General features: G+C 37.9%; 2 protein-coding genes across 3 annotated transcripts; both read left to right on the top strand.

Annotated features, from left to right (window-relative positions):
• Positions 1–386: 386 nt before the first annotated feature.
• On the top strand, positions 387–2,925 carry LOC118797537. The gene is made up of 5 exons (XM_036556898.1): positions 387–416; positions 506–622; positions 2,038–2,226; positions 2,428–2,715; positions 2,828–2,925. Exons 1-5 carry the CDS (start codon positions 387–389, stop codon positions 2,894–2,896), a joined length of 693 nt encoding a protein of 230 aa, XP_036412791.1. The 3' UTR covers positions 2,897–2,925.
• Positions 2,926–4,594: 1,669 nt separating this feature from the next.
• prkab2 (protein kinase, AMP-activated, beta 2 non-catalytic subunit) lies at positions 4,595–13,657 on the top strand. Of its 2 annotated transcripts, none has more exons than XM_036556356.1 (8): positions 4,595–4,695; positions 6,676–6,863; positions 7,460–7,617; positions 7,825–7,918; positions 8,177–8,291; positions 8,602–8,735; positions 11,023–11,091; positions 11,222–13,657. In XM_036556356.1, the coding sequence occupies exons 2-8, from the start codon at positions 6,708–6,710 to the stop codon at positions 11,297–11,299; spliced, it is 804 nt and encodes a 267-aa protein (XP_036412249.1). In that variant the 5' UTR covers positions 4,595–4,695; positions 6,676–6,707; the 3' UTR covers positions 11,300–13,657. The 2 variants fall into 2 exon arrangements, with proteins under 2 accessions (XP_036412249.1, XP_036412250.1); XM_036556357.1 differs by having other exon boundaries at positions 4,601–4,695; positions 6,679–6,863.
• Positions 13,658–15,991: the final 2,334 nt, after the last annotated feature.

The raw sequence follows: 15,991 nt of genomic DNA, 5'->3' as shown, positions 1-15,991 counted from the left end.
TTCACAAACTGCAATTTTTTGCTTTATAAAGTAAAGAAAACGAACGGTTTCTCGTGAGGGCGCGCGCATCCACACCGGCTCTGCTCAGATCTCCATAGTAACGGACCTGGCAACACATTACGAGTGCAAAAACCCAGCAGAGCCATTTCAGTTTGGGTTTGTTTATTTATTATAGCTGCGTGTTAAAGTGTCATATATTATATTTTTAAACTAGAAGTTACATACAATATCTAATTTAACCTTATCTAACTTAACTTATAACTAACTGAAATATTTCTCAAAGCCTACGTGGAAACACGTTTGGGGGGAACTGTTAGCTAACTAACTAGCTTAGCCTTCCACTTTACACAGACAGAAATAAAACAGAGGGAGGAAAAAGACCGAAGATGGCTAACAGACATGACAGGCGGAGGCAGGCAAGTTGTAATAAGGATAGTTATCGTTTTCACTGTTAGTCGTTTTCATTCGGGATTCTGAATAATGCGCATTTCTTTCAAACGTGCAGGAGTTTGACCTTCAGAATGAAGACAGGTTTCAGGTCAGAGAACTGAAGTGGACAGCTGATGATTTGGAGGAAGAAAAGCAGGCGAGACCAGACAGCAAGACCAAAGTTTACGAAACTGTTAGTTCAGCTCACTCAGAATGAAATGAAAATTTGTAGAGAGTGTGTTTGGACTGGCAGTTCTTTCTTATTTTTTTAAAGCACATAACTGCAGATGAACCAGACCCCCCAAAGAGAGAGCAGAAGCCAGCAGGGTTCCTATCAGCACTGCAGTTCCTCAAGGTAACCAGTCAGATGTTACTTTAAATATTCAGCTATTTGTGTACAGGGCTGAGTACCATTAACAATTTTCAATACTGACCCTAAAAATAATACCGTGACTTTGATACTGATTCCTGAGCAATACTTTTTTCTACACATTCTATTCAGTTCATAAAACTTTAAATGTCAGTATCCATGATTAAAAAAATCAGTTTTACAAAAAGAAAATAACAATCTTTTTGCATACTTGTGTACTCTATTTGTTCTTTAAGGAATGGTTCACTAAAAGTTTTTCCCCTACCCCAAACACCAAACATAGTCAGTTGATCAAGACAGGTTTGGTGTCTAACATTTGCTCCTTTAGTTGTGCAGTGCTTGTAAAATTCCAAGGCTAAAGTAGCCTAATACAAAACTAAAGAAGCAAACCTTACATTGCAGTCGATAGACTATGGTTGGGGGTAAATGAGAGAACTGTGTAAGTCTGATTCTTCAGTGAACCATTCCTTAAAAGACAATGTGAATCAGAAATCATAACACATTTTCTACTGAGTGAAAGACTAATTCAGGGAGGGTCTCTGAGCTAGCTGGCCATTTTCTCTCAATGACAGATGGTGGGGGAAGAGAAACATGAGATTATTGTTAAAAAATAGTTTTTGCCACCCACTTATACACATCAAATCAGTAAATCAGATAGTGTTTCAGAGGCAGGCAGAAAATCATGATATTTTGATGGAAGATTATAGTAAGTAAGTGAGAAATAAATTAATGAATGATAGGAGCATGAACTAACAGGATAAAAAAAGATATGTTTTGATTGCAGATTGACTTTAATTTTAAATATTTTTGCGTCAGAAGACTTACACCCATAGTTTGGAATAGATTTTGGAATAAAACAGTGCATTCAAAGTGTATCTCACTCAGAAAAAAATTCCTGCCTGTATATTTCTTTTCCGTATGGACAGTTTGATGAAGAATTTGTTGTCGGCCTGATCAGAGGCACTGCTGTTTGTGTTTGTTAGTAACATGCTTATCGGCCGATCACCAGTTTTTTTATATAGAATTTTTCAATACTGGGTGTACTGAGTAATTCGGCCAAATAGAAGTGTTGAATTTTGATGCTGGAGGTAACTGTTTAAAATGTTTCATATTTATGCTTATTTATTTTTCATTTAGATCAGCAATTGCTTTCTTCAACTGAAGTGATATGAGGCTTCATAAAACAATAAATAGGTCATTTATTTTTCTTAAAGAGAATATTTGTGTTCTGCATCCAGAACGGTAGGCAGGATAAGATGGTATTTGCCAAGCTGGAGAGCAGTGAGGATGAGGATGGTGAGGATATTCAGCCCATAAGTGTCCCCCAAAGAAAAGAAGGCCAGGTTTCACACCATGGGTTCAAACAACTGGAGAAAAGCTTCTACAAGAAATTAAAGACTGTGGAGGAGCAGGTGAAGAGCTTGAATGTGAGTATTGTTTGCAGCATTGTTTGTAGTATTTATTTATTATATTTGACAATAGTAATGCAATAGTAATGCATGACTCATAATAAATTGATTTGTTACATTCGTAATACATTACACATTACAGACAAATACTAAATTAAATTTATCAAATTAGTCATATTCAGTATGTATCATCTGAACCATGTTGTCTATATGCTGAAGCAGTTTAACAGGTGGGTTTCTAAAAGGAGCCGTTCTGCTTGCAAACAGCCGTTCCCTCTTGAATGTGATGAGGCAGCATCCTTCAGTCCAAGTGACGTTACAGAGGACATCCAGAAACCCAGCACTCCACTCATCCTGCTTGGCCAAGCATGTGATGTCACTGAGTTTGTACCATTAGAGTCATCCTCATCCCCTACCAAGGAAGTTGGAGATGTGCGAGAGATGCACCAAAGCATCATGTTCCCTGAAGGACTTCCCTCTCTTACCAGGGCCATGAGTGAGATATTGGTTAGTTATTCACTCATCATTAGCACAGATGTTCTCCGTTTTTAACTCCAACTAACATGCTTTCCAACAGTGAACACCAAATAACTCTTCCTTTTTGTCTTTAACTGTTCAGCCACCCAAGAGCAACACAAGAGACCACACAGAGGAATCAGCAGTGAGACAGCACATTTATCCCTGTTAAGAAGAATGAGGGTAATACTGAGACCTGTGTGATATTATTAAAATATTTTTCCTCCAGCTTTAATATGAAGCAAAAACTTGTGTTAATTTTTGTCAGTAAACAGCATTATTAAAACATGAAGTGCATTGTTTTTAGTTATTGTGGTTCTATTAGTAGTCCAGCATATCAGCATGTAACCCAGGGGTGCCCAAACTTTTTTGTCTGTAGGGGCCAAAATACAGTGTTTGTGTTGGGCTGAAAGCCAGGTAGGTAGTTTTTACGACTATATTTTGTAACCTTACACAGTATTTTGTAACTACAATGTTTTAAAAATACAATTGTAAAAGGAAAATAAGAATGTAATAAGTTAATACGTTCTCTCATTGGGTTAGGGGGTGGGATTAGAATAACTTTCTAGTGGGGAAAATTAAACATCCCAATGAGCAGATGATGTTAGGAAAACCGTGTGGCCCACACATGATCAGTACCACAATTTACTGTGTTATTATACTTTTATTCTTGATTTAGCTCCTAATGTCTTGGTATTATATTCTGATATGACCTTACAATTGTGATACCACAGTTATACTGATTACTTTCACTCAGTCATCATCTAATCCGCTTATCCTCCTGGGTCGCAGGGGGTGCTGAAGCCTATCCCAGTGCTCACTGGGCTGGAGGCAGGAAACACCCTAGACAGGTCGCCAGTCCATCACAGGGTGTGATTGCTTATAGATCCAAACATGTTGCTTTATTATTTTTTTCTCATACATTTTTCAGTTGATCGTTTGTTTATTGAGTGGTGGGTATTAAAGAAGAATTCCACTGGTTCATCAGAAACTCTGCATAATTCAATCATTGAAATGTAAAAGTGGTTTGACGTGAAATGGTGCATTGTAGAGAAACGTAGACTTTTTTTTTTCTTTTTACAGTGGTGGTGATAAGAAAAAGGGGCACAAATATATCCAGATGTGTTGTGAGTTTCAAATATAATGTTGATATTGATAAAGGTAAAATAGTAGAAAAACTGATAAAATATTTTCTTTGGGTGCTACTTTGCTTTTCAACACTTTGTACCTCTCTGCAATGTCCCAGGCATCAGGCAACGCAGAACAAAATGCAAAAGTTTTCTGTGACATACAGTCCTGAGCAAATAATAATAATAATAATAATAAAACACACATTTTTCTAAACCAATTATCCTTCTGGCTCGCAGGAATAATAAAACAATAATAATTTTAAAAAATACAAATATAATGTTTTTTACTGATGGTTTTGGCTGGTCAGAGTCCAGATTTAAACCTTATAGAAAATATTTCTCACATTAAACGCAAACTTTCTTGGCAATGATTTTCAACAGTATGAAGCTATCAGTGCTGAGTGGAGCAATACTAACTTTTTCTGCAAGTTTACCCACAAGACTTCAACATTTAAAGAAATTAAAAGGAAACGCTGTGCCATATTAAGTTACGTGACCTTGTTTTGTAATGATTTGTTAAGACCATTAAAACCTAATGTCTTACCGTATTGAGCTTGGCCCTTTTTTCACGGGAGTGTATTTTGTGAATTTCAGACGTTAACGATAGAGCATTTAACATCAAAACTATGAATTACTTTGTATGCATCTTTAATTGTGCAGAAATGACAACCATTTAATTTCACAATTTTTGAAAAGTCGGTGGAATTCCCCTTTAGGAAGCAAAACGCGTTTTGTTTTTTGGGTGTCTGGCGTGCCGTACGTGTTAACTGTCAAATATGTTGTTGAAGTTGGATTAGAAGGTGCGGCGCCGAAAAAGAAACCCCGTCTTTTTGTGTATCTGGTGAGACTGATTCGCATTTAAATCATGTTCGGAATGTATTCGTTAAAACCCGACTGGCTGATGACGTGTGAAGTGAATTATAACCGGCCCGTCGGCTGACACGAGCTAAGGTTTAGGCAGCAGGTTAGCTAACCCTGGTTAGCGGTTAGCCAGCTAGCCTACAGGCTAAAGTAAGCTAACGTAACGGAATGGTTAGTGTAGATAGTTTAAGCAAACAAGGCAGGTATTTCATTTTTATACCGTGACATATTGACTCATTTGTTTTGTATAGATAGACTAATTCGCTACAGGGAGAACCCTTCATTGGAAGTTTACCGTTAGCTCGGTTAGTCCAGTCTGTGTGAAGGTGTCGCAGTGTCGGACTTCTTGTTAGCAGCCGGCTGTCTAGATTGTAGTTATTCCTCACCGCTTATAGGTCAGAGACGACGGGCGGAGTGTTGGTATGCATTTATAGTGAATGTATGTTAGTTCGCTCGCATTTGGACGTACAGCGAAGTTAGTCAGCGAGGTCCTTGTTTGTGAACACCGCTCCGTTATTCTAGCGCAACAGTTCGGACTTTTCACAAGAGCCACACATTTAGGTCATTTAGGATGCTGTGTGTTTGTATGCCTCCCTATGCTATAATATATATATTTTACTGTGGGTGAGAGATACGGTCAGTTTCATGCTTAAGTGGTTCTTTGCATGGTGAAATGGTTCTTCGGATTGATAGAGAATGTGATGTTATATGGTTTTGAGAATGGTTCTATATAGCTCCAAAAACAGTCCCTCTGTTGTTACGATGTAAAGTCCATAACAATAGAAGAACCCTTTTTGGTGCCACATAGAACCATTTTCAAAAAGGTTTTACATAGAACCATATACAACATGTTCCCCATCAATCTGAAGAACCATTTCACCATGCAAAAACCATTTAAGCATGTCGTGGTTCTGTATAGAAGTCATGGTTTTAAATAGAACCATTCCCTTTACTAAACAAACCCCGAAGCATCTATTTTAAGATCGTAGGGTTGCCACCCATCTAGAATTTCCCAGAATTTGCGTGTCCAGGAAAAACATTAATTCTGTTCTTAAACACAAAATATCCAGGAATCTAAGCATTTTCATATGTTAGTATTTATTAGGCAGTTAACTTGATTCTTTTAAAGGATTGAGCTTGATGAGTTCAGATTACCCTCAAAGCAGGCACAGTTGTTTGCAGAAAGGAGCGCTGCTGGTGACATGTTTAGGCACTGGGCAGCACTTAAGCACAATAAGTGAGACGATTAGGTCCTATAGCTGAACTGATATCTGTCTACCTTGTATTGCGTCATGTGCACAGGTACCTGTCTGCTGAACTTAGTAAAAAATCGAGCTGATCAAGTGTGGCAACCATAGGTCAGCTAGACATTTTAGTCTCATAGTACAGAGGTGGTGGCTTTCTAAATTAGCACTGGTCAGTCAGCGATACCATATAGTATTTGTTATGTCTATTATTCTCACTATTATTCGTGATTATTTAATGAAAGGGAGTAAAGGATCCATCCCCACCAACATAGACATGCAAACTGTTGTGAGTTCTGCCTCTCTGGATAAATGTAGGAGTTAAACCCATGTTGTGTAGTGAAAGGCATCCAATCATCTCACTGTGATGGGACCAAGCTAAGAGGATAAGGGCTCAATATAGTGAAATGATCAGATTGCAAAATTTTAAAAAAGATTTATTTAATAAACAGTGAATGCTTTTGAAACTTAAGATGTTAAGTCTGTTAGTCAGTAGTAGTAGTATTTCACATATAGTTTCAAAGGCACTAAATCTATTATTCAGTGTCTATCTGAACGGGGGGTGGAGGGGTAATAAACCTCTATATGTGGATAATAGATCTCATGACATTAGACTACTGAGCCTTCTCTCCCTAATGGCCAGTGCATAGACAACTGGAGCAGTTTACTGATTTTGTGTGTCCTGCCTCTGAATTTTTCATTGCTCTTCGTATCAGAAGGCAGCTTTCTGTGTTTGAACTGGTGAACCATGGGCAACACCAGTGACAGAGTCTCCGGTGACCGCCATGGGGCCAAGAGCCATCGCACAGACAGCGGTGGAAGCCACAAAGACCATGAACCAAGCAAGATGGTAGACAGCACAGATGACCCTAATATCTTTAACACGCATGGACCTGATGCAAAGGTATGGAAACCCATGGCACAGACTTTAGTGTATGCTGTAGGAGTTCAATGGTTAACTGGATTTGTCCTTGAAGGTGGGCCTAGAACAGCTGAAATTAGTGGTCCAAGATTGGAACAGCAAGCCCTGAGCCTAGTTATTCAAACATAAAGATTTGTTCAAGTCTAAAACATATTTTAAATCCCTGGTAACTGGAAAATGTCTGGAAAACTGCCCCCTAGCATCTAACTAAAGTTCATAGATAACCAGTGTTGAGATGAGTCATTTCTGTATGGATTAATCTGTCAAGTATTATTTGGTTAATCCACAAATCGAACCATTATGCCTTCTTCGGTTTATTCTCACTTCCCCCCATCATTCATGTTCTGTCTTTGTGACTTTTCTTCTTTACAGAGCAACAAAACACTAGAAACCATATAGCTTCCTCTGCTTTCTGTAATGAATCACAATCTGTCTGAATGACCATGTTTGTCATGTGAACTATGTGTATTATTAGAAAGAGCTTTTGGTTTTGGTTTTAATTAAACGTTTTCATTGTTGTTGACGACCTTGTCAGCTAACGGTTGCAGTCCCAGAGTAAAGCCTGTGTGTTTCACCAGACTGCAGGGGAGAAGGACTTTCCTCCGGATTTAGATGACTTGGTAAAAACAGGTCCACAGGCACGGCCTACAGTTATACGGTGGGGAGGAGGGGGAAAAGAGGTATACATCGCGGGCTCCTTCAACAACTGGAACACCAAGATCCCACTCAATAAAAGGTGACGGTTCTAAACATCCACAGAGACATAAAGTCAATTATTGAATTGTATTGAATAGTCAATTACAGTTAATTACTGTTTAAAAACTGTGCAGGCAAATAGAACAGTATGGTGTCCTTTTGAAACAATAACAGAACTTCATATGATCAGGTTAGTAAAACACTCATGTATTGTTTCTTTTTCTTCTGTTTTTTCCTCACAAAAAAGCCATAATGACTTTGTTGCCATCCTGGATTTGCCTGAGGGAGAGCACCAATATAAGTTCTTTGTTGATGGGCAGTGGGTTCATGACCCTTCTGAGGTAAATGATACTCTGATTGGAATGTAAAGTCATATTATTGGATAAGCTTATTATTAATACCTTTACATATATCCGTGTAATATTGCAATGCTTATTTAGAGCTCTATCAGGAATAGAGAAATCTGTGTCCTTATTTAAAAATGATGTAGATTTTCATAAACATTGGAAGTGTGTACAGTTTGTTCAGTTCATTTGTGGAGTAAAAACTGCATGGCACAAATGGAAACCAGTTTAATTAGGTCATGTTCTGCTCACCAGCCGGTGGTGACAAGTCAGATGGGCACCATCAATAACCTGATCCAGGTGAAGAAATCTGACTTTGAGGTGTTTGATGCGCTGCAGGTGGACTCACTTGAGTGCTCTGATACTTCTGGTAAGAGTGGTTAATTCTACTAAGTATTACGCCTACCCTGCAGTAAGTTTTTTTAGAACAGATGCACATGAGCAAGCTTAAACTATCAGAAGCTGTAATTTCTTCACAAACAGAATTGCCTGTACATATTGCAAGTTATTTTCTCTGAGCAAATCATGTAACCATAAAAGCATAGAAGCAGAGTTTGCTGCTGTTAGCGGTGTCCTTTATTGGCAACCATACAAAATACACCATTTAGGTTCACCAGAGTAGAGTTATATTCTTGTCCAGCAACCACAAGCTAAGATCTAACATGTAATTTCCTGTTTAGATCTGTCCAGCTCCCCGCCTGGTCCTTATGGACAGGAAGTATACATGTTTCGACCAGAGGAACGTTTCAAATCCCCGCCCATCCTCCCCCCTCACCTCCTCCAAGTCATCCTCAACAAAGACACCAACGTATCAGTGAGTCATTGTAATGGTTGAGTCAGTGTAAGAGCCATTTTAGGAAGCTCATTCCTGGACACGGTATACAGTGCTATAACCAGTTTTTTTTTCCTTTTGGTTTAGTTAAATTTTGTTAAATGAATTGGACCAAAATTAAATGAACTTTTCCACACTGTTAACTAAATTAATAAGGTGAGGGTTTATGTTCTTGATAGTATCTATTACATGAAAATGATTAGCCAGAAAATAAACGATCATTCCACAAGTGCTATCTTTAAAGAAAATGGTGAATTAAATTGATTTTCAGAATTTCTGCATATCAAGATATGAACAGTCATTCACAGTGGTCAGAAGTGGGTTGTTATCTGTGGTTGTTTTTTTTTGTTTGTTTGTTATTGCAAACATTACTTGATGTATTAAAAAATTGTAAATAAAATAACAAATCGTTCATTGTAGGAACCAGATGTCCACCTCTGAAAGTTCCTTCACAGAAAGTTATTACATTAATACGTTGTTTTGCAGTAGCTTTGGGAAGATTTTGACCTGAAACGTTTTTTGTCAATCCATTCATGGTGGAGAGGTACATAAAGGGCATTATAAGGTAAAACGTATTTTAAAAATAGTTTCAAATTAAATGATTAAAAATTAAAAATAGGGAAAACTCTCTTTTTCATTTACCACTATTTCACCTTTGGTAACATTACATATAAGAACTCAGAAGGCATAAGTAGGTTCACTTGTGGTTTTGGATAGTAAATAAAGTGGCTGTGTTTGTTTTGTAGACATGTTTTGTAGACATGGTTTCCTGTCACCACCACTATAAAGAAATCTGAGTTTCTTTACAGTAAACCATTTCACACCAAACCACTCTGAATGACTTAACACTTCAATGAGTGAATTATGCAGAAAATATGAAAAGTCGATGGAATTTCCCTTGTAATTTTATTTCATTTACAATAAATGACAATTCCTGTTAGAACTGTGCACGAGGGCGCTATGCTCAGTTAAAAACGGTGACCAAATGGACTATACTGTAAGCCAGCATCCCCAAGCAAAAGAACAGACAACTTATTTCGACACTGTTCTCAGAGATATAGTGTGATGCAAAGCAATGTGAGGAAATCATGCATGGTTTTGAAATATTATAAAGAAGGATGTGGTGGACTGTGACCACTGAGGTACATTTAGCTATAGCTAGCCACAGTCACGTTTCTTTTAACTTGGGCTGGTAGTCAGTGATAATTATAGCTTTAACAGTTTCAGTAGCCCATCATTACATATTTGTCATTTCCTCAACTTTTTACTGTTTGGGCATGTGATCATTAACATATAGTTGTCAGGCCCTCGATTTAGATAAAGACAGGTTCTTATGTAGGGTGTGATCAATACAGTTTTGGGCTGTTTACTTAAAAAAAAAAAAAAGAAACACCTTTTGCCTGGCCCTACCTATCAGTACTACACTGAGTGGTTTATACAAGGAACATTTTTAATATTGCGCATTCAGTTGATGTGTATGCTCATAAGTATGCCTATATCAAGTACTTTACAGTGATTTCAAATATGGCCCAGCCAATCAGATTTCAGAACCGAAACTATCCATTTTATTATCGAGATTCTGATGGGTTTGTTTTAGGCTTGCCAGTTGACAATTAATCGCCCGCCAGAGCCAGCTGGTCAAAAGAATTTGGATTCGTAGTATGTATATTATATGTATTCCCCACTTTGTGGCTAGTAAGTGGGACGTCCCATTTGCGGTTCTTGTCTGTTTGTTGCATCATGTAGATGCAAGATGGGCTGGCCATGGAGTAACACCGTTTTCTGACTGAAAATGAAAAGGTTTTGTTTTGTCTGACCTGTGAATCACTAAACGTTTAGAACAAAGATATGATTATTTGCAGAGTTCTTTTGCTTTTTTTTGCCTAATTTTGAGTCCAGTTACTCTTGGCTTTCTCTTCAAATTTCATGATGAACAGACTAATAGAAAGTTTTCCAAAATTACATTAACTGGCCCAAAAAAAGTTAAGAATGCTTTTTCCATCTCCTGTAAAATTAGACGATTTTGTTCTGACAGTGATGATATGCTGCTCAATTTAGTAGTGCATTAAAATGGAAAATGCCAAAGCAGTGCTGCTACAGTGAAGTAATTCATAAACAGTTCATAAGGTTGTATTAGGCTATAAAGCCATTTCATTCATCATGTGTGCGAAACAGGAATGTACCAATAGTAACATTTGCCATTTTTATGTTTTCCAACATTCATTCATGCTGATGTTGAAACAAACCGCTGTCTTTAATCTGCCTACAGTGTGATCCAGCTCTGCTGCCTGAACCCAACCATGTGATGCTCAACCATCTATATGCACTCTCAATAAAGGTATAGGACTTCTCAAACTGTCTATCTGTATGAAATCTGTACAGAAGAATATTAGGGAACAGCTGGGTAAGAAATGACAATATCGCCCTCTCCCACTGCATTTTTCTCTCTTTCTGTTGTTTTTTCCTAGGATGGTGTGATGGTCCTCAGTGCGACTCACAGATATAAGAAGAAGTACGTCACCTCTCTGCTGTACAAGCCTATATAAATCTGGATGCCTGGCTGGGGGCCGGGCAACATGCCTGTACTGTCTCTCTCTGTACTGCTCCATCTAGCTGAGATGGCACTGCACACCCACTTTACAGTGGTTCTGAGAACTGCTGGCGCTCAATCACACACTCGAGGAGTGAGTCAGTGTCTGTGTGTGGGTTTGTGTGTGTGTGTGTGTGTTGTCTCTGTCGGCACCTGCGTAAGGACTACTGAATCGTATTTAACCACTCAAGTGCACCATTAAGTGATTGCAGTCATACATTTTTGAGTTTATTTGAGATTATATTGCCCAAAGTTTTACAGAAGATTATGTAATTTTAAAGAAGACTAAAGCAAACAGACATACTGGCATGTTTTAGTTCAGATCTCCAGCAACAGCATCATGTTAACCATGTTTATGACTTGAGACTGAGACGTTTTTATGTGCATTGAATGCCATTTTATTAGCTTTTAAGTGTTTGCGTTTTTGTGTCTTATTTATTTAAACAAGAGATTATTGCATGATGGAGTGTCTGTTTGCAGGTTAACAATAAAGGGTTTTCTGTATGTATTTATTAAGTAGTAGGTCAAGACAAAATAGTAAGAGTGTCTCTGAGTTAAGGACTGAGCTGTGACTTTTTTTCATTGGAGTGGGTCTGAGGGATGCTGTCAAGAGCAAGAAACTGCAAGTTGGCAGTCAACAAAACAATATTAAAGGAACAGTTTGCCAAAAAAAGTCTAACTTCCACAATTTTCTCCTTATCCCAAATGTACGAGATTCCCAGTAATAGCATGTTTAGTAATATTTGGTGTAGGGCTGCACGAAATGGACAATAGCTAGTACTGCTTTATTCATTTTACCCTACAGACTGCATTTTAACACAGCTCTGGCACTAAGTATAAAACTTAAGCTAAGGGTAGTAATTTTGTGATTTGTTGGTTTGTAATTGACTGTTTAGCTGAATGGTTAAGTGACTTGTTTTCCATGTGGAAGAGCAGGATTTAAGCCCAGACCACTTGGGCACTGTGAAAGTGAGAGGATTTGATCTGTTCTATCATCACAGCCCATAATGGTGTGTATCTTGGAAAAAAATACAATTTATCGTGCAGCCCCAGTTCAGAGTCCAAGGTTTACTTCTGTAGTTTTTGCACTGGAGCTATGATGCTAATGTAGCTAACAAGAAATGGAAGCACATACTCAGCTTTGCCTGTGCAAATTGCTGTTATCTCAGATAGACTTGCGTGGTTTCTGACACTGTATGGACATACTGTTACCTATTAAAGTGGACAGAAGTACATTGCATGGAAAAAGCAGTAATAGCAACCATGTTGAAGCCTGAATTTAGGGTAAGGGGAAAATTGTGTACATTTGACCTTTTTGTGAACTGTTCCTTTACATATTAGATTAAGACTGAACAGGTAGAACTGTGAATTGGGGGAAAAAAAGAATGTTCTGAGATGTTTTTTTCTGTTTGGTATGATGCGGTCAAAGCAAGAAACTGGTCACTGAAATGATATTGCGAGGGCTGGCTGCATTGGTAGTCTTGTCTGTGGGGAGCACCTGCATGCCATTGCCTTTCACTGCGATCGCGTAAGCACTTTAACCATGTTTTCACTGTGAGGTTCAGACAGAGAGCTTTCAGTTTATTGAACTGAATGGAATTGAATATTCTTTATTGTCCCTGATGGGAATTTTTTTCAACTATGCAGTGGACAAATCTAGTACTGTAGTCTCCAATTGGACAACTTCACTTTCTTTAATGCGATAGCCTAGTTATAATGTTTCCATGTATTTATTTGTGCTGTTTTTGCGAAACAGGAATGTATTAATAATAACATTTGCTGTTTTTATGTTTTCCAAAATGCTGGTTTACTCAGTTTAGTGTGATGATGACCAAGATGCTGGTTTTTAATGAAGGCTACAAGACCTTCAGTATGAAAAGGTGTGTTTGGTCTTGGTTAAAGGGCAGCAAGTGATCATAGGTCAAATATCTTGGTACTCGAAACTTGTGTGGAGGTTTCTATCACATTTAACGTGTTGAGATTCATGTTGTTTTACATTGATATTTGATGGCACTGTTTTAAGCTTGTGATGGTGTACGCCTCGCTTGTTTGAATCGTTGTGTGCATTGTTTCCCTCCAAAGATGTAGCAGAATTGTGGATTCTGGACAGTGTATCCCAGATTGAAAGGTTGTTATGGCAACACGAGTAGCTTTTGAGTTGTAGTCCCTTCTGAAAAAATCCAAACACTTGAATTCACTTGAAAGCTTTGTTGTATCTCTTATTTAAAGCAAAGCAGCATCTTTTGTTAAGCCATGTATTTTATGATACTGTACTTTTGTTTGCAAATAAAAGGGATACAGTCTGATGCTGAGATTTTGTCTCGTGTGCTCTGTATGCATTGTGTTTTTATGCATTTGGTAGCTACCCTAGGACAGGTCAGCAACCCAAATGTTAAGATGAGTCATTTTGTCCATTCAACAAAAATCAAACCACCTTGGGAGCAACAACCAAATGTCCATTTTTCCATCTTGGCTGTAAATATGTCTCAGTATGTGCTAATGTCCTAGTATAGGCTAATAAATATAATATAAACAAAAACGCAGACTTGCTTTACTCCGTTTTAAGCTGTAGTTTAGCTATTCTCGCAGCCGCTTTTCTCACTTCTCTGGCAGGAAACTTTTAGAATATTTTCTTGTAAATTGTCTCTCAACATTAATTTTTTTACAAGGCTAAAGTCAGCTTCTCACTCCCCAGCTTCTTGTTTGGATTTTCCCATTACACCTCAAATGGTGCCTGAGGTGCCAGAATGTAACTGCTGCACCATTTAAGGTGGAACAGGAGAACTCAAATAAGATGCTGGCGACCGAGAAACTGACTTCAGTGTTTCAGTTCTCGTTGCAAATTAAACGTATCAGGAAACCAGCTGAAGTGCTTATAAATGCATAGACGAGTAAGTCCATTCGTCTCCAAATTATAAATGTTGGTCTTAAATCTTTCTTTCTTTTTGCCTTGTTAGCTATTAGCTAGGCAAGATTGTCTGCATTGCTATGGTGACCAGCAGTCTGTGCACCATCCTTCAGGGTTAAAGTGTTAATTTGCAGTTATACATTACCCACAGCGTTTAAAACCATTTATTAAAACCATGGTAAAATGATTAACAGAGTTTTATTTTACTGCAAAGGACGATTATTATTATTTTTTTTAACCTAAAAACAGGGCAGTAAAAGAGCCACATGTTGCTTTCTTGATTTTTTTTCTGAAAGTATCCCACATTTCAACATAATTCTGGGTTCAGTCCAGAGAATTACTATTTTCTAAAGCTTAGTGATTGGAAAACATTTTTAAAAGACAAATCTGCTGCTGGGTTACTGCATTATTCCCATTATTTTTTTTTCTTAAATGTACAGTCTGTAGCTTCCAAACTTCAAGTTTTACATGAACATATCTGTGCTTATTCAGATCCAAGGCCATCTACACAATGAACTCAGACGAGGACTCCGAAAGCATCTGTGACTTTTTATTGCATCACACAAACACCAGTATCCATTGCAACAAATCAGCCTTCAGTCATTATATACACATCCTACAGTTTTTGGAACCATCAGTTCTTTACATTTCTTTGTGGCTGGTTACAGCATTTGTCCATCTGATCGCTTCAAGCATGGGCATTGCTCACACTCACTAAGCTGTCTTGTCTTTTCCTCTTTTAAAAATGGCTTGACTTTGGTATTCTTCAAAATCCTTCCTTTAACAAGTCCTTGGATGATTCACAAAATTTCAATTAGTGAAATAAGCCAGAAAATGGGAAAACCCCACAATATTCTACTTTTGAAATGCTTTACCCATTTTTTTTTTGTTCTCAGTAAAATTACTCATGGCCCAAATAGTGCAGAGTGCAAACAAGGCCAGACCAATGGCTAGTGCCATTTACTATGACAAGCAACAAGCAGCAGGCTAGCATAAAGATTGTTTTGCTGCAAAGTACTACTTATACTGGTTTTCTGGCTTAAAGGCAAGCAAAGGCTAGAACTTTATAAGGGGCTGTGAAAAACACTACATTACAAGCCTTTTTAAGGATCTTGGGGCAAGGCATCTCTATCCTGGTTTTGTGTAAACCAGCATACTAGCACTGTAACTAGCCAAGTGTCATACACTTTAGCATTTACTGGCTAACAGACAGACTCAGATAGCCGAACACTGCAGCAGAAAATTGTTCCAAATGAAGGATTACCTTTTTTTTTGCTATTGCACAGCTACCCAGATACTGAACCTTTGCATATATAGCAAGTGTTTAACATAGTGAACCACACAATAATGATACTGCGATAAAAAGCGAGTTATATACAGCGCTAAAAATCAAGCAAACAGCAGAAACGTACAAGCAGCTAAGGAACACGAACTGTGCCTGACTACTTGATTGTGGCATCAGCAGGCTAATATTGGTCCCACCAGGTCCTTGCCAAAGTTTGTTACCACTATTCCAGCATATATGGAGAATGATGAGGAGAATGCTATATGATCAACTGCTCAATGCCCATTTCCAACATTTCCGCTCAACATCTGGAGCCATCTGGCCTAACAAATGCGTCAAAAACCACAAAATAGTTTGGTCCTGTCACCTAATTCATATACAATCAATTTAAATGCTTACACATTTAAAAAGAAAAGAAATATGATCCAGTATTATCACTTGACATCTTTAGCTCA

Source organism: Colossoma macropomum, unplaced genomic scaffold (genome assembly GCF_904425465.1).
Source record: "Colossoma macropomum unplaced genomic scaffold, Colossoma_macropomum, whole genome shotgun sequence".
Lineage (NCBI taxonomy): Eukaryota > Metazoa > Chordata > Actinopteri > Characiformes > Serrasalmidae > Colossoma > Colossoma macropomum.
Note: the sequence above shows the minus strand (reverse complement) of the source record. Positions and strands in the feature narration are given on the sequence as shown.

Excerpts from the sequence above, each read along its gene's own strand:
- LOC118797537 (XM_036556898.1), top strand. The coding sequence starts at position 387 with ATGGCTAACAGACATGACAGGCGGAGGCAG. Across the intron at positions 623-2,037 it reads AGACCAAAGTTTACGAAACT|AACGGTAGGCAGGATAAGAT; the intron begins GTTAGTTCAGCT and ends TTCTGCATCCAG. Across the intron at positions 2,227-2,427 it reads AGCAGGTGAAGAGCTTGAAT|CAGTTTAACAGGTGGGTTTC; the intron begins GTGAGTATTGTT and ends TATATGCTGAAG.
- prkab2 (XM_036556356.1), top strand. The coding sequence starts at position 6,708 with ATGGGCAACACCAGTGACAGAGTCTCCGGTGACCGCCATGGGGCCAAG. Across the intron at positions 8,292-8,601 it reads TGAGTGCTCTGATACTTCTG|ATCTGTCCAGCTCCCCGCCT; the intron begins GTAAGAGTGGTT and ends TTTCCTGTTTAG. Across the intron at positions 11,092-11,221 it reads TATATGCACTCTCAATAAAG|GATGGTGTGATGGTCCTCAG; the intron begins GTATAGGACTTC and ends GTTTTTTCCTAG.